Consider the following 25,617-nt stretch of genomic DNA (forward strand, 5'->3'; position numbering starts at 1 on the left):
GGGCAACGAGGCACGCCCCCTCACTCCGGCCAAGCGCAGGGAGCGCGACCTTTGTCTCCGGTGGGGTACCGAGCGTGGGAAGCCTTGGGGCCGCGCTGTCCCCACCGGGACAAGGAGGGAGGGGCTCACAGAGACACCCCGATGGCCTTCACGAAGAATCCATGTGCAGACCCAGCGGGATGTCAGACTCTTCACCGCTTTGCAGGAGGAGAGTTGCTAACAGTACCACAGGGGGCATTTCCTCCTTTCCTGCACAGCCCTTTGAAGAGGGACAGCAGGCAAAGGGGGGTAGGGAAGGCACGGGCACTCCGTGACAGGTACAGTGTTGCATGACCCAGCAATTGTCATTCAAAGTGCAACAGTGCTGAAAGCTGAAAACTGGCCTGGGCACGAAGGGGGTAAATGTGCCCAGTAGGCAAGTGGTTAAAGACACGTGGCTATATAAGTACACACTGAACAAGAAGGGTGTTCATAGGAAGTTACCACAGAAAAAAACAATATTCTCTATGACTGATTTCACCAGTGACGTGTTCTTGGTGACAAAAAACGAATGTGACCTATGCTAAAGGTAGTATTTAAAAAGTGCAGGCCTTTACTTGATATCCAGTCCATCATAAAACCAGCATGGACTGTCTATGTAGCTACAAGATGCATTACATTATAAAGCCATTGTCTTAGGTAACCTCTGTCGAATAATAATCATTTATGTTAAATGTCAGTTTCCACAATGAATGAAATACACTCAATTATACAAGATTTCAAGTATAAATAGTTGTTAATTCCTTGTCTTGGAAGCAGAAAAATCATTATAACACACAAATGAAATGTTCAGCCATGCTGTCTGTGTTTGAACAACAATGAATTTTTCTACACGGATGTATGTAAAATTGGTGAACATTTGGCTCCTTTGGATGTGATTCAAGTCATCTGCTGAACATAAAGAATAAGTATTCTGCTTCTCAAATTAGAAGGTATGGTTATGAAAAATCGGAGTAATACTTTCTAAACTCAGACACCTATATATCTTCCTCTTCTGATATATTGTTACCAAGGTTCCTTGTGTCTCATTTTTCAAACCTAGGGTTACTTGTTGTAAATTGTGGTCTTGTAGTTTTTGACACTAAACAAAATGAAATCTAAATACTCACCCCCCCCCCAAACCTCCCTCTTAGCACATATCCCCCCATTCCTTCTCCTAGCACAATTTCCCCCCCCCTCCATAATCCTCATTACACTACCAAGCACAAACAGCCCCCATCCCACTTCCTGCACAAACCTCTTATCTCAGCACAAATGATTGTTACCCCCTCTCGTGTACAGTTTCCCTGCTCCCCCCCCCCCCAAACATAGAGGCAGGAAACCAGGTAGAGGTGTGGGTTGTGCTGGGCTCTCACTCCTGTCAGTGGAGCAATCCTCCATACAGCAGATGACACAGGATCGCTCTTGGATCGGGCTGTACACAGTTTGATTGCCCCACCCCCTATTTCCTCCAATGACTGCTCATTTCTTGGCAGCAGGGAGCCGGGGAATGAATCAAACACTGAACATGCCGATGTAAGAGTGACCTTGACCCTCCTTTGCAGGCTTCACTGTTCCAGGCTGCTCTCCCCTTATTCCAGCTGTGAGTGTGGGGATGGGAGAAGGCACTCAACGGCTAGACACAGCATACATGGAAAGACCAGCCTGGGGGGGGGGCGTAGCCCAGCACCCCCATATATTCAGCCATGGCAAAGAGTAGGGAAACCAATTACCCTAGATGGCAGAGCGCCCTAGGTGGTTGCCCAGTTTGCCTAGTGCAGGGGTCTGCAACCTTTAAGACATAAAGAGCCACTTGGACCCGTTTCCGAAGGGAAAAAAAGACTGGGAGCCGCAAAACCATTGCAACATTTAAAACAAATCCGACACTGCATATATTGTTCCTTACCTTAATGCAGTGGTGGGCAACCTTTTTTTTCAACTGAGCCAAATCTCGCCAAAACCACGATTGAAATTTATTTTGAGAGCCACATTTTTAAAACTGAAAATACATCCCCCATATAGTAATTCATGCCCCATAGTAATTCATCCCCCATATAGTAATTCATCCCCCATAGTAATTCATCCCCCATATAGTAATTCATCCCCCATATAGTAATTCATCCCCCATATAGTGATTCATCCCCCCTATAGTAATCCATCCCCCATCCCCCCTATAGTAATGCATCCCCCCTATAGTAATTCATCCCCCCTATAGTAATTCATCCCCCCTATAGTAATTCATTCCCCATATTGTGTCAATTCACTTACCTTTGCTTCGCGCGTTCCTCTCGCCGTGTTCCCGCGCCGTTCCGGTCTTCAGGGCGGACTGTGAGAGGAGAGGAGTTCGTCACGCTGCCCCGCCTACATCCTGACAGCCAATGTTTGCCACGCTCCGCGGGCCGGATTAAAAGGTCCGCCGGGCCGTAGTTTGCCCATTGCTGGGCTAGCTGCAGAGTCCTGACTTTTGGGGCGGCCGCCCGAGAGGAGGGAGGGGAGCGGGCACCCGGCACACAGAAGAGCCGCATTAAAATGTGTAAAGAGGCCGCATGTGGCTCGCGAGCCGCGGCTTGCCAACCACTGAGCTACGGCAACCCTATTGCCTGTCACCTGGTGGGCAGTGTGCTCCGGAGCCGCAGCAAAGGTGAAAAAGAGCCGCATGTGGCTCTGGAGCCGCGGGTTGCCGACACCCGGCCTAGTGGTAGCACCATCCCTGACTCTACAGCTCAGTCTAGATTTCCAGATTGTAACATGATCACTATATGTCCTGTCCAAAAGACATTACCCCTGGCATTTATATAGTTATTACTTAATCCTATTCTTAGGACTGAGGCATGTCTTACTGTGGCATATTATCAAAGAGCCTACAAAATATTTCAAGTTATTAAAGAAAGAATACTTGATCAGTAGATAATGGTTTCTGCAATTCAGGGTATATTTGGCTACAATGTAATTGGTCTTACATAATTTACATGCCACTAAAGTAATTAAGCACAACTAGACAAATTGTTCCATGTTTTCTCCATAACATTGTGTAATTTCAAGTCAAGCTGCCTGCTAAAATTTCTCTAAAGCACAGTTCCTGCAGGCCCATAAAGGTTTAATGGGTTTTGTTCTATAATTTCCCTTCTCCTGATAGATACAGAGGGAATATAGTCTGTTTGTCTCTTGTATCTGTCTGTGAATACAGCAATCAGAAGCATGGATAATAATATGCACATTATATGTAAGCGACTTGCAATGTACATTATTTCTTCAAACGATAGCATCTAATTCTTAGGATATTTTTCTTAAATGTTATCAACCTAGGTTCAGGTTTTGTTGTTTACAATGCACATGAATAAAATGTCTGGTGAAATATTTAACAACCTGATGGCATTCTGCTTTAATCATGGCAATATTAATCAAACAACTAACTTTTTTTATTTTATTTAGGGTTTTATATGTGGCTCTTTTACATTTAGCCTACATTGACATTTGTGCAGGTTGTGTGGCCCACGTTTGCATGGGCATTGGCAGCCCATTCATTTAAATGAGCTGTTGTGTCCGTGTTTCCTGCAGAAAAAAGATGCATGCACCTTTATCAAAATGTGGCTGCAGGAAAATCACATGATGCTTTTGACCATAAAATTTCCCTGCGGTTCCTGCAAACACGCTGAGGTATGAGATGCAAAGGGGTGCCAATAACAATGAATGGCAGCCCCGCGCATCTCTTAAGAGCAGCACGATTTGTCTGTGTGTGGTTGTGGTTACGGTGCGATTCCTGCATTTGCAACCACTCTGCACAGTGCAGGCAAGTATGAACCTAGGCTCAGAATCATACATGTAAACATGACTTCTGTCTTGTCAAATTCCTTTTAGCCAAGCATGCACTGCTATATCTACCACTGAAGTAGAGTTGCCTAAATTCTGAGAGCTTTGACTCTCTTGAAGAAAATGGACTCCTGAATTTTAAAACATATAATATAGTAATGTATTTTTTTTTGAAAACCAAATTATTACTTAAGAATTAAATATTGGTGCAGCGCTGAACATTTACACAAAAAGACCTGCTGTGTGTTTTATAAACGCATATACAGCAAAAAATACATTATTTATATATGTGAAGTGATCAGACAAAACATATCGCTGGAGATACACTAGAAATGAAAATACAGAAAACGCATGATCGTGACATGCGTGAAAATATCCAAATGTCCAAGATGTATGAAAATCAGGTACAGCCTTTAAAAGTTTATATAGAATCCAAATGTGTATAAAATCTCTTCTGAATGATGTAATTAACCACTTCCTGTCCGGACACTTTTACCCCTTCCTGTCCAGGGCAATTTTTAGCTTTCAGCTTTGAATGACAATTGCGTGGTCATGCAATACTGTACCCATATGAATTTTTTACCATTTTTTTGAGACAGATAAAGTTTTATTTTGGTGGTATTTATTCACCGCTGGGATTTTTATTTTTTTTACTATGTAAATGAAAAAGTTCAAAAATTTTGAAAAAAAGTGTTTTTTTAAATAAAATTTTGCAAATAAATAATATTTCATCATAAATCTTAGCCAAAATTTATTCTGTTATTTTTTTAGTAAAAAAAAAAAATCTAAATTAGTTTATAACCAAAAATTATAATTTTTAAACATTTTTTTTTACATTTTATTTTATTTTATTTTTTTTATATTATTTTTTATTTTTTTTTTTTTACATACTGTCACCCTAGCAGTACACTGTCACCATGGTGACACTGTACTACTTGTGGAGGGTGATGAAGATTTTTTTTTTACACTGATTGCTTTTACACCCATATAGGATGTAAAAGCAATCATTTCTCTTTCTCTCTGTCTGCATTCTTGCAGTCATTAAGAAGTACTGAGTGAGCTGTGATTGGTCACAGCTTATCACATGGTACAAGGCTGTTGTGAATAGTCTTGTACCATGTGACATCTGTGATCATTCACAGATTTCACACATAGTAAGCAATGATGTCACAAGTGACATCTTGCTTACTACTTTGCATGTGATCACTGATTCGCCAATCAGTGATCACATGATCGGGACCTCGTACAGAGGTCCCGTCCGACGATCGGTGTTTCACTGTGTCCGGAGGACACAGCGGGCACCGGATCGCGGTGGTGCGCGCTCCCAGGGAGCGCGCACAGCTAGAAAAGGCGGGTGCCGTTTATGGACGGCAACCCGACCCTGGACTGCCACCGCCCTGCCGTTTATAAACAGCAGGAGGACGGCAAGAGGTTAATGTACAGAGTGCGCACTTACCAGATGCGCTGATAAAAAGCGCGTTGTTATATAGTATCTCTGATGTGAAGAGGTCCCTCGGGTATAGATGATGATACAGCCTGGGGGTGGGTGGTCCTCCTCAGGGTCCTGGGGTACGTTAGACTTTCCAGATATTGAGCCTCTCAGCTGGAAATATGGAGTGGCCGTCGGATCCCCGTGATCCGACGGCTTGACGTCAATGGCTTACAAGGGCTCCTCCTTAACGCGTTTTGAACTCCACGTTCATTTTCAAAAGGGGCATACCCCTTTTGAAAATGAACGTGGAGTTCGAAACGCGTTAACGTAAGCCGTTGATGTCAAGCTGTCGGATCACGGGGATCCGACGGCCACTCCATATTTCCAGCTGAGAGGCTCAATATCTGGAAAGTCTAACGCACCCCAGGACCCTGAGGAGGACCACCCACCCCCAGGCTGTATCATCATCTATACCCGAGGGACCTCTTCACATCAGAGATACTATATAACAACGCGCTTTTTATCAGCGCATCTGGTAAGTGCGCACTCTGTACATTTATTACATCATTCAGAAGAGATTTTATACGCATTTGGATTCTATATAAACTTTCGAAGGCTATACCTGATTTTCATACATCTTGGACATTTGGATATTTTCACGCATGTCACGATCTTGCGTTTTCTGTATTTTCATTTCTAGTGTATCTCCAGCGATATGTTTTGTCTGATCACTTCACATATATAAATAATGTATTTTTTGCTGTATATGCGTTTATAAAACACACAGCAGGTTTTTTTGTGTAAATGTTCAGCGCTGCACCAATATTTAATTCTTTTGTTGTCTAGAGGCACTGTGGTTTACCTTTTAGTGTGTTCAGCTGCTTACCCTATCATTTAGATTTAGCGCTCGCTTTATTTAATCTTTTTTAAATTATTACTTAGTTACTGCTAGAAATCTATTTTTAAGCTCCAGTGACAAACCATATCCAAGCCAAGACCATTAGTAATGCTGGTTGAGAAAAATAAATGGGCTGTGCTCCCTAGAGATGTTACTTGTACCCAGATCATCATTCGGTTACAGGATATCTGATGATGTTGGCACATATTTTTACCATAAACGTCCTGGAGGCCCAAGCTATTTAGTGGCCATGTGAAGGTTCCAAAATGTGTGCAGGTTCCTTATGATGGTAACAGAGTCCTTGACTGTTTTGCTGAAGGGTGCATTTAGAGAATACTTTAGCATTGTTTTTGCTCATTGATACCCAAACCCACATTCATATTCAATAGTCAAAGCAGTAAATTATAAATGCCAACTTGTTGCTTAAAAGTCAATGATGAAAGTGTAGCAGTGCCATCCAATACCAGACAAACATGCATTGCCAAAGCCGCTGGATAATGTTACCAAAAATATCCTAAAACATCCAATAAGGGTGTTAATCCAAACATTTACTTAACAACATTGCGATAGGTAAAAAAAAAAATGATATTGCCTAAAACATATTAAAGAACAGCCTTTCTTACCATCTATTGCCAGTTTAAGATCAGTAAGTGTACTTCTGACTCGAGTGATCACACGCTGCATGCGATCGATTTCTTGTCGTAGGAATATATTCATTGGCTGGATTGCACCCATTTTCTGCAGCCAAGCTTTAACCTGTAGCAAAAAGTTTTGTGTTAAATTGATGTACTTAAGGAAAATGTAACAGCTAGGGATACATTGCTGATTTTAGACTCTTGATGCAGAGATTCAAGCATTTTTGACAACCATCTTTTAATAGAACATTGATTTCAGTGTGCTGAAAATGAGGTTACTACTAACAAGTGGTTGGGTTTCTCAGAAGCATCATATTCAAATGATCCACATATCCCTGGCCCAAGGGGTTCTATCTATTTCAGGTATAATGATACACTTAAAAGCCTGCAGTGCACTTAATATCATATGTTAATTCAGCTTGCTTTCATGCATTCTATTTTGATAATATTTAGGGCTTGTTTAAGACATTAATGAGTCCAGGGCAAATGGACCACTAAGTAATATAGTGCAAGATTTGAAGAAGCGAACTGAAGACTGGTTAAAGTGTATGGCTGGCCAAAACTTTTTTCCTTAGTTTTCGGAATAGTGGGGGAGGGTTAGAACTGTCAATTTTGTACTGCAACATAGAAGTTTGCTAGTGAGATTTCCTCTTACTTCCTATCCTGCTGACTATGTTTTTCCAAAAGGTCAGGGAAATCCCCAAGAGCAACACAGACAGGAAGAATGCTTTTCTTTACCATAGTATGATAAGGCTATAACCCTTGTCAGATTTTCATTTCTGTGTCTCAAATGCAGAGTTTCCCTCACTTCCTGCCTATTGAAACGGTTATCATCAGGAGGGGAAGTGATGTGAAATCTCTGTATAACAAACCCTGGAGGGCAGCAAAAATGAACAGGGATTCTAACCTAAGTAAATTTAGGTTGGAGTTCAGCTTTAACCTAGGTTCACCGAGTCCCAATAATATATCTAGATTAACAGACCAAAGACCAAGGAAAAAGTGTGCACATATGGAAGAAGCGCCAGACCAAAATATAAGAGTCCAAATTAATTTATTTATGTTATGTTAAAAGACAGCCAATGCATTTGGGTGGTCAAAGGAACTCCCCCTTCATCAGGGCTGTGCAGGGGAGCTAATTGCCGTATTAGTAGTATTCCTGACCAGCAGTGTCTGCACCAGCACTCAAAGTTGCAGACACTGCTGGTCAGGAATCCTACTCCAGCAATCAGCTCCCCTGCACAGCCCTGATGAAGCGGCAGTTTCTTTGACCACCAAAACGAATTGGATGTCTTACACCAATAAATGAATTTGGCTTCTTAGTTTGACTGCTGATGCAGCCATTGCTGGTCAGGAATCCTACTCCAGCAATCAGCTCCCCTGCACAGTCCTGATGAAGGGGGAGTTCCTTTGACCCCAAAATATATTGGCTGTCTCATAACATCAATAAATGAATTTAGCTTCTTAGTTTGACTGCTAATGCAGACACTGCTGGTCAAGAATCCTAGTACAGCAATCAGCTCCCCTGCACAGTTCCTTTGACCCCCGAAACACGTTGGCTGTCTTTTAACATAACATCAATAAATTAATTTGGACTCTTATCTTTGGTCTGGCCCTCCTTCCATATGTGCACACTTTGTAGCGGAGTACCCATAGTAGGGTAGCCTTGCCTGTTGTGAGCAGCCTAGCCTGAGCCACTGAGCTCTTTAAGTACCCTCCTACTACCTTGTTTAAACTCATATCAAAGTCCCAGCACCTCTTGGATGCCCTTTTTTCCCCCAAAGACCAAAGAAATCTGAGAAACAAACAACTGCATTCTGTGCTCTAGTACAAAGATAACTGTGATTCCCCTTGGTTGGTGGCTCTTGAACCCTTGGTGGCCCTCTGTACCCTAACTTTATATTGAAATAGATGACCCTTATATAAAAATAAAGCACTGTAAGGAAAAAAAAAATAAAAAAAATAAACTGACTTTCTTATTAGCAGCAGATCAAGTGCCAACGTAACAAGCAACACTTTATGAAGAACACTGGTATGAATCTACAACTTCATCTAAAACAGTAATCTGAACTATAAGCAGTCAATGCTCAGTGAATAACAATTTTTCTCATATATTTTAGCTATCAATGTCCATTTTTATAACATCCAGTACATTAACCTGTATTGTAATCCCTACATGGTCACAAAACAGGTTTCTGCATGTTATGTTTATTGCTCTGAAATTCCAAATGTACGCTGGCTTCTTTTTCAACCTTAACTGTATCTGTCAGCGATGAACCGTTTAGTTTCAGGAGTCATAATGAAACTTGATTTTAATATATTCTTTTCATCCTACCTTCATACAATTTGTTCATCTAAATTTTCAGCACTTAATTGTGCTCTGTATTTAAATATGACAGGCAACAGACTTTCCCTCTAACTAATACATTCACACTGTTAAATTGCGCTGAAAGGCCACCGAAAAGAGATAAAGACAGACAATTTTTCTGTCCTTTTCGCATGCATAATGTATTTGGTATATAAGATTACAAGCATAAATTTAACATGCTGTTTAAAAGAAATTTTGAAATTAAACTTAATTCTAAGCAAAGCAATTTTAAAAATCACATATTCTGGCCAATAAATAATAAATAGACACACACACACACATATATATATACTTTATATATTTTATATGGTGTACAAGCTTTGCTTGTACACCATATAAAAAAAGACTATGAACACCTTTTCCAAAATACATTCACAACTTTGAACATTCACCCACATCTGATCTTCGATCTTCAGTGGGAGACAGTGCATGATGTACTATTATACAGTACCTTATCTGTAACTCAGCGAATGTGACCTTCACTGAACAATCACTTAAATTTACTTTGCACAATCAGTGCTCTGCTTTGTGAAAGTTAAAGATCTGGAAACACAAGAACTGTGGAAAATGGGACATTGAGCATTCAGCACCACAGTATGCCTCTTGGTGTCCTATCATTTTTGCACAGAATAAAAATGTCTAGATAGATTGTTATAAAATATCTTAATCTTTTTCTTTTTTTATCCGTGGAGTGGGTGACCTAAACTTTTGTGTTTTTATTGCTGTCTATACTTCCTGTTGTCCCATCTATTATAAACCAAAGCTCATTGTTTTCCCACTCAGGAACTTTAAGTCTAATTGAGTCTTTGGTTTAAAAACTAAGTTTAAAAAAAAAAAAGTTAACTTTTGTAACATGTTACATGTCATACCCGTATATAGGTGTAATATACCCGTATATACAGGTGAAACTCGAAAAATTAGAATATTGTGCAAAAGTTCATTTATTTCAGTAATGCAACTTTAAAGGTGAAACTAATATATGAGATAGACTCATTACATGCAAAGCAAGATAGTTCAAGCCGTGATTTGTCATAATTGTGATGATTATGGCTTACAGCTCATGAAAACCCCAAATCCACAATCTCAGAAAATTAGAATATTACATGCAATCAATAAAACAAGGATTGTACATAGAACAACATCGGACCTCTGAAAAGTATAAGCATGCATATGTACTCAGTACTTGTTTTGGGCCCCTTTTGGTGCAGTTGTGCCTTCTGCATTGTTCGCTCTCATGTCTCTCATCTTTCTCTTGGCAATGCCCAATAGATTCTCTATGGGGTTCAGGTCAGGCGAGTTTGCTGGCCAAACAAGCACAGTAATCCCATGGTCATTGAACCAGGTTTTGGTGCTTTTGGCAGTGTGGGCAGGTGCCAAGTCCTGCTGGAGAATGAAGTCAGCATCCCCATAAAGCTTGTCTGCGGAAGGAAGCATGAAGTGCTCCAAAATCTCCTGGTAGACGGCTGCGTTGACCCTGGACTTAATGAAGCACAGTGGACCAACACCAGCAGATGACATGGCTCCCCAAATCAACACAGACTGTGGAAACTTCACACTGGACTTCAAGCATCTTGCAGTGTGTGCCTCTCCATTTTTCCTCCATACTCTGGGTCCTTGGTTTCCAAATGAGATGCAAAAGTTGCTCTCATCAGAAAAGAGGACTTTGGACCACTGAGCAACAGACCAGGTCTGTTTTTCTTTAGCCCAGGAAAAACACTTCTGATGTTGTTTTGTTGTTCAGGAGTGGCTTGACAAGAGGAATACGACATTTGAAGCCCATGTCCAGGATCCGTCTGTGTGTGGTGGCTCTTGATGCACTGACTCCAGTCTCAGTCCACTCCTTGTGAAAGTCAACTTTTAAATGGCTTTTTCCTGACAATCCTCTCCAGGCTGCGGTCATCCCTTCTGCTTGTGCATCTTTTTCTTCCACACTTTTCCCTTCCACATAACCTTCTATTAATGTGCTTTGATACAGCACTTTGCGAACATCCAACTTCTTTTGCAATTACCTATTGAGGCTTTCCCTCCTTATGGAGGCTGTCAATGATGGTTTTCTGCACAACTGTCAGGTCAGCAGTCTTTCCCATGATTGTGATTCCTACTGAACCAGACTGAGAGACCATTTAAAGGCTCAGGAACCCTTTGCAGGTGTTATGGCTTAATTAGCTGATTAGAGTGGGACACTTTGAGCCTAGAATTTTGCACCTTTTCACAATATTCGAATTTTCTGAGATTGTGGATTTGAGGTTTTCATAAGCTGTAAGCCATAATCATCACAATTCTGACAAATCACGGCTTGAACTATCTTGCTTTGCATGTAATGAGTCTATCGCATATATTAGTTTCACCTTTTACGTTGCATTACTGAAATAAATGAACTTTTGCACGATATTCAAATTTTTCGAGTTTCACCTGTAGGTGTAATGTGTAACATGTTCCAACACTTCCCCTCATATCCCACAATCTCCACTTCTGTGATAGCGAGCGGGGGTTCCCATGCACCCGCTGTCACATTTCAGTGAAGGAATAAACTCCAAGTCCCATTTCTCCATGAGGAAAACAGCCTGTAGTTCTTCAATAACTGCTAGGGTGCTAATGAGCACCTTCGAAGTTAATTCACAAGCCCTGCAATTTTTTAACAGAAATCCTGTACAGAGCTATAGGCAGAAAGTTGTAGGACTTGTCTGCAGGAGACTGAGATTGCATTTGTGATTCACTGATCAAGGGTGCAATGCCTTGCAGGCTCCTTGGAGGAAAATAATAAATGCACTTTTTTTTCTTACAAAAATATGTTCATTTATTAATTTTTCCCAAAGGTGAATGTAGCCTTTAAATGTGCTAAACACATTCCAGGTAATTAAAAACAAAGGGTGTTTAATAATGTTTTTTAGCTATAGCCTAAGTAGAAAAGCCTGTCCCCTGCCTACAGCTACAGAATGGGGCCCTTACATTTTGCACTGATTTCTTTGCAGAAGTCCGAAACGCTAGCTGAGTCAGACCCTTAGCAGAGACCATGAGCATTGAAAACTGCAGAGCTATAGGTATGATTTATTAGGAAGTGTCGGGCCTCTGTAGATAGACCACTGCTTCCAAAGAGCAAGGGACCCTCTTTGTAGCTGCTAGCAGGGGATGGGCTTTTCTATTCAAGCTGTGGCTGCTCTGGAAAAAAAAACTGTAAAAAGTTAAAGGGTTACTAAATCGAGGACCCTGCATTCACTATATGTGGTCTCCCACAGTACACAGAACATGGAAATGCAATTATTCTAGTACATATAAACTGCTAAATACCTTTTCTCATCAGCAGTTAGAGCAGTCCTGTGACTTCAATCAGTGTCCAGCCAAGCACTGGTTAAAGCTTGTAGGAGGATTTTTCATTCTTCCCTATGAGACTGCAGGATATCTGACCCTCTGTCTGGACAGTGCTGACTGGCACTGTGCTGATCACATGCACTCCCCCAAGAAAAACAAACTCTCTAGCAATACACACTAAACTGAGCATGTGCAGCTTACCTAGAAGCCTCTGTTCTATCAGGAGATATATTGGGGACAGTGGATGAAGGGGAGGATCAGAGAATACAGTATCAAAACATCCTTTTTACACAGTGCAGAAGATAAACCCCTTTGGTTCCACAGTGTGTATAACAAGCATGCTTTACTTCATATACAGACTGATTTTACTGTTGTGGGTTTAGTAACACTCTAGACCCTTTGGTTTTGATGTACCTGATTTTAACTAAAATTTGGCTTTTTAGAAACAAAAGATTGGGATGAACGTTAATTATTCTTCTGTTATATTGTTTCTAATGTTATTCAATATACAAAGCTGTGTATATTTGCTCAATATGATATCATTTGTATTTCTATTGTGTTTTTAATAATAAACTCAGCGTTTTAAACAGTCTGTTTTACTTGACACTACTGTGATATGCAATATTGTTCTTTTTCAGCTGTTTAACAATATGTATGTTAATGCGAAGCATGATTTTTTTGCTTACTTTGAAGACCAGAGAAATGATCAATATGAAAAACATGCATGGACAATAATTTGTGACACCCTTTCGAGTTGTGTAAATCAATGAAGCACTATGATTGGATGGCTCAAGGTCGCACATGGAATTCTAGCCTCAGCTAAGATGTTTTTATGTCAAGTGTTCTGGGTCTGGAGCACCATGGCAATATCCAGTAATGTTGCTAAAATAAAAGATCAATAAGCAGACTGATGTCAGCAGCAGATGTGTGAAGATATTTACTGGAGGTAATAAAATGATCTTGTTTGGTGAACACATGGACGGGCATGCACAGCTGATATTTAACAGTGTGGCACTCACGCTTAGTGTAAATTGGTAAATGGGAAGCTAAATATAGCTGAATGACACAGGCCAACATGTTGTGCGCTTCATAGATCGTACCTCATGAGGGATGTAGTCCTCTGGTAATTTCTCCAGCATCTCATCTGCTAGTCGCTGCACAATGGTTTCTCTGGTCTCTCCTGCACCTCCTCCACTGTCCTTGGGCTGAATATTGACTATTGTACTTAGTGTCTCATTTGCCATGTTTGTCTGATAGGTTATGTCTGCATTAGGATGCAATCCAAAGACCTAAAAGAAAGCAATGCAAACACAAAGTATTGAGAATTGTGTAATCCTAATGTAAATATTAGAGTAAGGTGAACAGCACAGAAAATGCTTATTGTAAAGCTGGACACGTTTTTGGGCAAGAGACAACAAAAACATGAAGTGCAAATAAGTTAATGTCTTTACCAGGGGTGGACTGACAACTCATGGGGCCCCCGGGCAATAGGGGATCATGGGGCCCCTGTGTCCTTGCCCAAACTCAAAAAAACCTATGAAAAAGGTACCAGGGGTATCTCATGGGGCCCCCTACTGACCCCGGGCCCTCGGGCAGTGCCCGAGTTTCCAAATGGTCAGTCCGCCCCTGGTCTTTACTGGGCACCAGTTTTTAACAAGAAAAACGTTCAGAGAAAAGATTACAGATAAAAACACAAGTATTTATTTATTTCAGGTACTTATATAGCGCCATCAATTTACGCAGCGCTTTACATACAGTTGTGTTCAAAATAATAGCAGTGTGTTGAAAAAATTGAATAAAGCTCAAAATCCTTCTAATAGCTTTTATTTCCATACACACAAATGCATTGGGAACACGACACATTCTATTCCAAATCAAAACATGAAGAAAAATATATCAAATTTGTGTTGTTCCTCTAAAAAAAGTGAAGAAAAGTGAATATTAGACTGTTCAAAAAAATAGAAGTGTTTGTATTCTTCTTTACAAACTCAAACATTCACTATATAAACTGAAAAATGTTTGAAGATTTTGCTTTCCTTTGAATCACTTAATGAATATTTGGTTGTAGTCGCACTGTTTCTGAGAACTTCTGTACATCTGTGTTGCATGGAGTCAACCAACTTCTGGCACCTGTGAACAGGTATTCCAGCCCAGGATGATTGGACTACATTCCACAGTTCTTCTCTATTTCTTGGTTTTGCCTCAGAAACTGCATTTTTGATGTCACCCCACAAGTTTTCTATTGGATTAAGATCCGGGGATTGGCCACTCCATAACGTCAATCTTGTTGGTCTGGAACCAAGATGTTGCACGTTTACTGTTGTGTTTGGGGTCGTTGTCTTGTTGGAGTACCCATTTCAAGGGCATTTCCTCTTCAGCATAAGGCAGCATGACCTCTTCAAGTATTCTGATGTATTCAAACTGATCCATGATCCCTGGTATGTGATAAATAGGCCCAACACCGTAGTATGAGAAACATCCCCATATCATGATGCTTGTGCAACCATGCTTCACTGTCTTCACAGTGTACTGTGGCTTGAATTCAGTGTTTGGGGGTCGTCTGACAAACTGTCTCCAGCCACTAGACCCAAAAAGAACAATCTTACTTTCATCAGTCCACAAAATGTTGCGCCATTTCTCTTTAGGCCAGTCAATGTGCTCTTTGACAAATTGTAACCTCTTCAGCACGTCTTTTTTTCCAACAGTGGGACTTTGCGGGGGCTTCTTGCAGATAGCTTGGCTTCACATAGGCGTCTTCTAATTGTAACAGTACTCACAGGTAACTTTACACCTTCCTTGATCTTCCTGGAGCTGATTGTTGGCTGAGTCCTTGCCATTTTGGCTATTCTTCTATCCATTCGAATGGTAGTTTTTCACTTTCTTCCACGTCTTTCAGGTTTTGGTTGCCATTTAAAAGCATTTGCGATCATTTTAGCTGAGCAGCCTATCATTTTCTGCACTTCTTTATATGTTTTCCCCTCTCCAATCAACATTTTAATCAAGGTACGCTGTTCTTCTGAACAATGTCTGGAACTAATCATTTTCCTCAGAATTTCAGAGAGAAATGCACTGTAACTGGCATATACAACATTTGCTGCCTTCCTTCCTTAAATAAGGGCAATAATTGCCACCTGTTTTTCAAAGAATGAATGACCTCACTAATAGAACTCCACACTGCTATTATTTTGAACATGCCCCTTTCAATGAGTGATTCAATTACACAGAATCAGCAGCATGCACGTCATGACTGTTGGGTCTGTTGGATTTCTATTACTCTACTACACCGGCTAGTAAATTATTTGCCATGTAGAAATATCATTTCTACCAAAAACCGTGATTGATCAGGTTAGTGATGTCTGACTGCTATTATTTTGAACACAACTGTATATATTGTATATTCACATTGGTCCCTGCCCTCAAGGGGAGTACAATCTAAGGTCCCTAACTTACATTCATACATACAAATACTAGGGCCAATTTAGACAGGATCCAATTAACCTAGCAGCATGTCTTTGGAGTGTGGGAGGAAACCATAGTACCTGGAGGAAACCCATACAGGCACAGGGAGAACATGCACACTCCAGGCAGGAGGTGCTGTGGCTGGGATTTGAACCAATGACCCTAGTAGTGCCAGGTGGAGCTGCTAACCATTTAGACACTGTGCTGCCTCAATTCATATTCAGCACTCATTTTCTACGTACTTAGATCTTCAATCAAGGTACAAGTGCAAATCTCCTTCAGCAACATTCTGCCCAACACTGTTAGGGTACAGTTACTATATACTGTAAAATCTGAAATGGCACAAGGGGCTCGCAAAGCAAAAAGCATATCTTCCTCTTTATTGCATCAAAAGCTACAGGTGTTATTCCTGTTTAAGCAAGGGTCTTATGCCATGTACAGAGTAATTTGTACACTGCTCTGTATGTGATCAACTTTGATGGAATAAAGAAGATGACATGCTTTTTGAATTGCAAGTCCCCTGTGCCATTTCGCATTTAAAACGAATCTCCTATGCAGGCACATTAGTAGCAATCACGAAGACTGTCACTGAAGACAGAACCTGCACTTTGAAAAAACTATCCTGGGCTTGCTGCATGAGCATCTTTTTGCTTCTGTTGCAGGAAGTATTGCATACATTATCCACGTGTATGTACAAAATGACCAATAAAAAAGGAAATAGCCATAACACGATGGTTATTCTTCAAAAAATAGCCATCACCAATCCTTCCTGGCACACACTTTTAACTACATGAAACCCATTATAAAATGAGTGGCATACACTGGAATTAACTGTATGCATTCACACTGAAGAATGATTTTGGCCCTAGCTTTGGTGTAAAATGATTTATTATTTAAATTCAATTCAATTATTATTGTAAACAATGAGACAGTTATGATATCTTAAAACAGAGAATAATAAGTGAGCGCTTTCAATAAACAAGCAGCTAAGGCACACAGGATAACCAAAAAAAAATCCTCACATGAAAATAAAATAAAAGTGCAGCACTAGAAATTAAATAAATGTGACACAATGTAAAAGTGATCAGAGAAAGCCCCAACTGCGGTGACCTAGGGTAACAATGCACACTAACCAGAAGTGCACATTAATAGTGCAGTGTAGGAAGGATGGAGTTCATAAAGTAGTCAACAGCATGGGAAGGGTAGATGTATTCCCTTGGTCAGTGAAGGTCCACACGATGGTAGAAAGCTGGGCAGAAGAAATCCACTAGATGGCAGAAAATGATCGCGGCTCCACCAAAAAAGCACTGCTCCTCCACTGTGCACAAACGATATCTAGAAGAATGCAGTAGCAGCCCGAAGCTCCATCTGTCCTCTGCCACTTCTAAGACCAAGAACAGAGTGAACACATGACTACTAATCGCTCAGGTCTCGGTCTTCAATGACCAGAAAATGGTGACTGTCAACCACCAGCTTTCTGCTTTGACCCTCCAGCTCACTAGTTAGTGTGCATTGTTACCCTAGGTCACCGCAGTTGGGACTTTCTCTGATCACTTTTACATTGTGTCACATTTATTTAATTTCTAGCGCTGCACTTTTATTTTATTTTCATGTGAGGATTTTTTTTTGGTTATCCTGTGTGCCTTAGCTGCTTGTTTATTGAAAGCGCTCACTTATTATTCTCTGTTTTAAGATATCATAACTGTCCCATTGTTTACAATAATAATTAATTTGCACTTTTATTTTATTATAGTTATGATATCTATTTTAGATGCCAAACACTATGACAAATTGCACTTAAATATCTGCATTAGCTGTTTGAGTGTAATTATAGACACCATCCCTAGAACACCACATCACCACACTCGAAGTGCTGATTCACATGCTGTATATGGGGTGCGGTTTGACAGCTCCGGTTCCAGTGCGAATTGAAAAGCGGTTCAGCGGTTCAGGTCCAGTTCAGGTCAGGATTTGAAGAGAGAAAAACAGCCTGAAATTGTGTTCACAAACTAAAGACATGTGCAATTCAAAGTGGTTCCCATAGAAGTGGCTGTAATCTGCACCTGAACCAGACCGCACTGCTCAGAAATCGAACAGGACTCTTTTTAAAACTGCACTGAATCCACACTGAATGTCATGCAGATTGGATGCGATTCAAACCACATCCAATCTGCATATAAGTGAGTTGGCACCTAAACTGCCTCTGGACATTTTCAGAACAATTATGTGTATGAAGCCTTACAAGTAAAAAACCTAAAAACACAAGACTGGATCTGGAGTTTGCTATATAGTAATTAGTTATATATAAAAAGGAAAATCACATTTTTTACCTCAGGTGTGTCCACCAATGGTAACTGCTCTATATACTGGAGGTATTCATCAATTGCTTTTCCTTTAGGGATTCCGTAGCCTTTATAGAAGCAAAACTTGTCAGAAAACATGTGTTCTCCAAACCAGACCCTAGCAAATGTGTTCAATAATGTCTTATCCAAATCATCAGTCACACGGCCACCATACTGAACTTCTCCCAGCATGTAACGCAAGCAATTCCAGTTCACAGGACGTTTAGTACCCACATCATCTAAATGGTTTTGGACAAACTGAATACTGGCAGCAAAATCTGCTTGGTTAAATTCATATGGGATGTTCCAACCTAAAGGACCAAACTTTCTTCTTTCCTATAGAAGAAAATACAGAAAATTGTATTACAATACAGGTAATGTGTATTTTTTGCAATAGTCCTGGATGGGATGTATCCATAATCTAGCATAGCATTTCATGTAGATATTTTAAAGAATCAAGGCAGAAACATTCCACTATATAATCAAATATTTATGTTTTTTTACTAGTCTTAACATCCTTTATTATAAAAAAAATTACTACTTAAGCAATACATAATCCTATAACAGTTTCAGCCTTAAAGTGATACTAAAGGCTCACTTTTTTCCCTAAAATAAAAATAACTTTATATTTACCTTCTCTGAGCAAGGATGTAGCACAGAGATGCTCCTTACTTCCTCTTCTGGGGTCCCCGACCAGCACTGTTCGCTCCTCCTCCTCTCCTGTGTGCCCCCCCCCCCATAGCAAGCCACATGCTACAGTTGCACACACGCACCCCTCCATCCATAGACACACACAGCGCAGCTCCATCTCACTGGATTTGACTGATAGCAGCAGGAGTGAATGGCTCCCGCTGCTCTTAGTCTGTCTTGTGACAGCAGGAAAGACCACCGCTGGATCGAGAGAAGAGTCAGGTAAGTATTTATGGAGGAGGGAAAGAAACAGAAATGGGAAGGTTTAATGCAGGTAATGCATTAAGGTAAAACACCTTTTGATTTTATAACACATTCACATTGGCTCACAATTGATATGATCCAAAAATATGTAGACAGTATAAAGGTCAATAAAACACCTGGACTGGATGGCATACACTCACGGGTCCTTAAAGAATTGAGCTCTGTCATTTCAAAGCCATTGTTTCTAATTTCTAGGGACTCTTTAATGTCTGGCATAGTACCATTGGATTGGCGTAAGGCCAATGTGGTGCCAATATTTAAAAAGGAGTCAAAATCTTTACCAAGTAATTATAAACCTGTTAGTTTAACTTCTATAGTTGGGAAGATACTGGAGAGTTTAATAAAAGACCACATAGATGAGTTCTTGCTGGAAAAAAAAATATTTTAGGCAACAGACAGCATGGATTCATGAAAGACAGAAGTTGTCAAACAAATCTGATTTCTTTTTATGAGGAGGTAAGCAAAACCTTGGACAGAGGGGTGGCGGTGGACGTGGTATACCTGGATTTTGCAAAAGCATTTGACACAGTTCCCCACACATGGTTAATGTGTAAGGTAAAGTCTACAGGCTTGGAAAAATCTGTATGTAAATGGTTAGAATACTGACTAAAAGATCGTATTCAGAGAGTAGTGGTTAATGATTCATACTCTGAATGGTCTAGGGTCATCAGTGGTGTACCCCAAGGTTCAGTGTTGGGACCCTTACTTTTTAATATATTTATAAACAATATAGGGTCTGGGATTAAAAATACCATTTCAGTCTTTGCAGATGACACCAAACTGTGCCGTGGAATAATGTCCTTACAGGATGTCTTCAACTTACAAGCCTACCTCAATGCACTGTTTAATTGGGCAACTATGTGACAAATGGAGTTTAATGTTGATAAATGTAAGGTTATATACTTGGGGGCTAAGAATCTACATGCATCATACATACTAGGGGGGAGTACAATGGGGGGGAATCAATGGGGGAGAAGGATCTGGGGGTTTTGGTAGATCACAAGCTTAATAATGGCATGCAATGCCAAGCTGCAGTTTCTAAAGCGAGCAAAATCCTCTCTTGTATTAAGAGGTATAGACTCCAGAGAGAGAGATATCATTTCCCCCGGTACAAATCATTAGTAATACCTCATCTGCAATAAGCAGTTCAGTTTTGGGCACCAATTCACAAAAAGAACATTGGGGAACTGGAGAAAGTACAGAGAAGGACAACCAAACTGATACGAGGCATGGAGGAGCTCAGCTATGAGGTAAGATTAGAGGAACTGAATTTATTCTCTCTTGAGAAGAGGAGATTAAGAGGGGATATGATCAACATGTATAAATACATCAGTGGGTCATATAGTGAACTCGGTGTAGAGCTGTTCACAGGTCATCACAGAGGACAAGGGGGCACTCTTTACATCTGGAGGAAAATAAATTTAATCTCCAAACACGGAAAGGTTTCTTCACAGCGACAGCTGTGAAAATGTGGAATAGACTCCCTCAAGAGTTGGTTCTGGTCAGCTCAGTGTATTACTTTAAAAAAGGTCTGGATTCTTTCTTGGATACACAGAATATAACTGGATACTAACATTTATAGGTAAAGTTGATCCAGGGAATATCCGATTGCCTCTCGGGGAATCAGGTAGGAATTTTTTTTCCCTGCCGGAACAGATTGGATCATGCTTTTCTGGGGGGTTTTTTGCCTTCCTCTGGGTCAACTGTGGGTATAGGATTATAACTTTTTTTTTTTTAATGGTTGAACTGGATGGACTTTTGTCTTTTTTTAGCCAGACTAACTATGTAACCACTGTAAAGCCTAAATTCAGGGAAATTTTAAAATACAAACAAGGGACATCAATTACATTTAATCCGAAGTGTGCCTTCTACTGGTGCCACCTGCCATAGTGAAAATCCAAAGTCCTCTGTCCCACTCCAGTACACCCACATCTGTCATCTTCCAGTGCTGTGGAGATTATTACCAGTGCTAGACCTGTGACAGGCATTCATCAGACTACGTATGCCTGTCCTTTCTGCCCCAATCTCCATTCATAGAAGCTGTACTAAGGCTTCTATAAATGAAAACCACTCTATGAATAGAGGATAGGCAGACAAATGAAAAATCCACAGGAAAATGCAACACAGTTGATGCTTTTGATGAGTGCTTATCATAGGTGGAGCTGTGGTATTACCCCCCACAGCATTGTAAGAAAAATTTAAGGAGCCAAGCAGAAAACTGTTGACTGAACAGTGACTGCAGCCAGTTACATGCAAACTTTGTAGGTTGATAGGGCTGCTGGATATCAAAATACAAAAGCCACAGCAGATGTTTTGTCCATCCACAGGAATCTGTTATTTTATGTGTATAGCCAGCTTTAGTAAGGGGAAGTCTAGGATAGCAGTAAAAACCACACAGGTGTTCTAATCCTAAAAAAAAGGGTCATACCATTTAGGTCACCTAGCCCTTCACATTACCTAATTGTTTACAATTCTAAATAAGGACAGGAAGATCCCTTAATTGTCCAATGGGTAGCCTGAAGGATGAGAGATGACATAGGATGCAGAACTGCTGAACCAGAAAATATGAGTGCCTAGCACTGCAGTGTGACATCTCAAATGTAAAAGCTAGGTTTAGAGATCACAATGATTCTTCTAACATCTACACCAGACAATACTCTTCAGGCTGCACAGGTCTATTTCAAAAAGTACAGTTTTGTTTAAAAAAAATCAATATAACCTACTTTACTACTACACAAGCTATTCTATCCTTAGAATCATTGCTTATGTCCTTGGGCATGTAAGGCAACAAAAGAGATCTTCCACTTCAGCCTAAAGTGAAGCTAACCTACCCTATTTCTAAGGTCACAACAGTGACAGGCACCAAGTGACTGAGCTACTCTTTGAATCCATCCCTGTGCCTCAATAGAGCCAGCTTAGGCTGTATATGTTCAATTTCAGCTGTGTATTTAGTTGTTTACATAGTTCCTCTTTAAAAATTTACAGGATTAAAATTTAATTTGTCCTTTTCATTTATTTATTTTTAATTAAACACATGGTCCAAAATGAACTGAGAGAAACACACAGCCATAAGCTTTACCAAGTGTCCTAGAGCACAGTGAGCAGAAGACAAAGTTTCCCATACACAGATAAACACATATTGGCAGGATGATAATTTAAGCATTTTTGCTGCAATATTAACTAAGTTAACAGAAACAATTACCCAATGCAGACTTTGTAAGCCTCATGTATACAAATCAAACTAACTAGGTAGACGCCTTTTAAAATTTCCTTGGGGAACAGCTCCAAAAGTGTCAGTGCATACACCCAATTCATGTACGTGTCAAAGATAGGTACAAGAAATCTGAATGTGTCTGCACTGAGGAAAGACAATGAAACAGGGAAATAACATTACAAAAAGAATAAAATGAGGTCTTACTTGCACTGTTGTGTGAAGAAATGCAACAGCATACAGCAGAGGCTTCCACTGTGGCACATTGGTTACATCCAATAATTCCTGAGACACTCCAGAATATGTCCTCTTTAATCCTGCTTTCACACCTACAGACAAAGCGCAGATAAATCTTTTATTTTCCTATATCTTCTGCTATGTTTTTGAGAGCAAGGAAATTATTCATAAAATCTGCAATCCATTTTTAAAGAAAGCCTTTTAAATAATAGATGGCCCTATAGATGTTTGCTCCTGTTTAAAACAGAGAAGATACAGTACTGTTACATTAGAAAACTATGCAAATGCAACAAAAAATAATGTATTCAACAAAGCATAAGTCAGGAAAGTGTGCTATTGTATTTTCTTAAAACATCAAAAAATGTCCATCATCTACTGTTTAATGTGTACTGAAGCCATTATGTTTCTCCATGCACTTAGTTACTGGGTTTACATGTTTGGAAAAATCACAGAATCAAGCGTAAAGCTCGGTTCATAGATCACTAATGAATGTGAAAACGTACATTTGACAATGGTCTTTAGGCCTGAACAGGTCTAGTTTAATGCTCAGCTTGGGCAAAAAAAATAACACCAAGTCACCTTGCATTCATTGCCTACAGATGCATATAGAGCGGTGTTTCCATAAAGAGGACTTAGCACAGTGTGTCCCAATCAGAACACAACAGGAAAAAGTATATTCAAAAATTACATAGTATACACACCACAGGGCTTCCATGGGGGATGGGGGGGCACGAAGCCCAGGGGAATTCAAGATTCTTTAAAAAAAATCAATAACCTAATAAACATCTACACAAGCTATTGTATCCTCAGTACTATCACGTATTATGCCAATGGCATGTGAAGCATCAAGAAAGATTTTCCACTTGGTCTTAAAGTAAACCTGATATGACCTGACTTATTTTAAATTATGAGGTCACAAAAGTGCTGAAGTCATCAATTAATTGGGAAATCCTGCCCAGCAAAATAAATTGCTTCTAAGAATAAAGTGCTTCTTTTGAGTTATAAAATTTACCATAGACCTTCAAGCTGTTAGTCAAACTTTCTAAAGGTACTACTATATGAAAATATACACTATATTGCCAAAAGTATTGGGACACCCCTCCACATCATTGGATTCAGGTGTTCCAGTCACCTCCATGGCCACAGGTATATCAAATCAAGCACCTAGGCATGCAGACTACTTCTACAAATTTTTGTGAAAGAATGGGTCTGTAAAGGACTTCCCGTGAGACAGCTAGCAAATAGAAGTGATCGTGCACATGCACAGCGAAGATTGGTGCCAGACGGACTATTTAAAAGGTGCCTCTGCCTGTGCTGAGTGCTGACTGGTCTTCAGCTGTTCCCCGTTTCCTGCTCGTTCCTGTGTCATTTCCTTGTTGCTGACCCGGCTTGTTCCTGATCTGACTCTGATTACTCTCCTGCTTGATACTTGTTCCTGACTTTGGCTCTGCTGCTGACTTTGGCTTGCTTATGATTTGGTACCTCGCTGTCCGCCTGTTGATGACCCTGGCTATTCCTATGACATTACTCCTGTCTCCCATCCCAGCCTCCTGTCTTACTCTGGTGCATACCTGGCAATCTACCATACCAGCTCTGCATATCACTACTGATCCTGAATCGGAGGTTCATCAGTCTTCCAAAGTCTCCAATTGCAAGAGCTGCAAACAACATCTGCTGGCACTCTTGTTCCCCTGGTCCCTAGACACTCTCTGTTCCACTTCCAGTGGGGTCAGGGCTAGTGACACAAGTGAGACCGACCTCGTCATTTCAGTCTCTAACCAGGTACATGACAGGGTCGCTCTCAGAAGCTCAGTGAATTCAAGCGTGGCACCGTGATAGGTTGCCACCTGTGCAATAAGTCCATCTGTGAAATTTCCTTGTTACTAAATATTCCACAATCAACTGTTAGTGATATTATAACAAAGTGGAAGCAACTGGGAACAAGAGCAACTCAGCCACGAAGTGGTAGGCCACGTAAAATGGCAGAGCGGGGTCAGAGCATGCTGAAGCGCACAGTGCGCAGAAGTCACCAACTGTTTGCAGAGTCAATAGCTAAAGACCTCCAAACTTCGTTTGGCCTTCAGATTAGCACAACAGTGTGTAGAGAGCTTCAAAGAATGGGTTTCCATGGCCGAGCAGCTGCATCCAAGCCTTATATCAGCAAGTGCAATGCAAAGTGTCTGATTAAGTGGTGTAAAGCACGCTGCCACTGGACTCTAGAGCAGTGGAGAAGTGTTCTCAGGATTGATGAATCCCGTTTCTCTGTCTACCAATCCAATGGACGTGTCTGGGCTTGGCGGTTGTCAGGAGAACAGTATTTGCCTGACTGCATTGTGCCAAGTGTAAAGTTTCGTAGAGGGGGATTATGGTTTGGGGATGTTTTTCAGGGGTTGGGCTTGGCCCCTTATTTCCAGTGAAAGGAACTCTTAAGGCATCAGCATACCAAGACATTTTGAAGAATTTCATGCTCCCAACTTTGTGGGAACAGTTTGGGGAAGGTCCCTTCCTTCTCCAACATGACTGCACACCAGTGTACAAAACAAGGTCCATAAAGACATAAATGAGCGAGTCTGGAGTGGAGGAACTTGACTGGCCTGCACAGAGCCCTGACCTCAACCCGACAGAACACCTTTGGGATGAATTAGAGCAAAGACAGCAAGCCAGGCCTGACCTCACAAATGTGCTTCTGAAAGGATGGTCAAACATTCTCATAAACACATTCCTAAACCTTGTGGACAGCCTTCCCAGAAGAGTTGAAGCTGTTATAGCTGCAAAGGGTGGGCCAACTCAATATTGAACCCTATTGACTAAGACTGGGATGCCATTAAAGTTCATATGCGTGTAAAGGCAGGTGTCTCAATACTTTTGGCAATATATTGTATGCTAAAAACTGTAAACCAATCATTCATTTTATGCACATTATGTTTATACAGTGTGTATTATGTGA

The 25,617-nt window shown here is 40.6% G+C and overlaps 1 protein-coding gene across 1 annotated transcript in view; it reads right to left on the reverse strand.

Moving 5' to 3' along the window:
- Positions 1-25,617, reverse strand: part of LOC149452715 (dynein axonemal heavy chain 5-like) — a 401,888-nt gene that overhangs the window by 51,330 nt on the left and 324,941 nt on the right. Inside the window, exons 70-73 of the mRNA XM_089689046.1 lie at positions 22,641-22,762; positions 18,257-18,604; positions 13,568-13,756; positions 6,782-6,914 (exon numbers count right to left, since the gene is read on the reverse strand). Of these exons, the coding sequence (XP_089545172.1) occupies positions 6,782-6,914; positions 13,568-13,756; positions 18,257-18,604; positions 22,641-22,762 (792 nt within the window). The remainder of the gene's footprint in view (positions 1-6,781; positions 6,915-13,567; positions 13,757-18,256; positions 18,605-22,640; positions 22,763-25,617) is intronic.

This window comes from Staurois parvus, unplaced genomic scaffold (assembly GCF_062004578.1).
Source record: "Staurois parvus isolate SC_StPar_1 unplaced genomic scaffold, SC_StPar_1.0 ptg000468l, whole genome shotgun sequence".
Classification (NCBI taxonomy): domain Eukaryota; kingdom Metazoa; phylum Chordata; class Amphibia; order Anura; family Ranidae; genus Staurois; species Staurois parvus.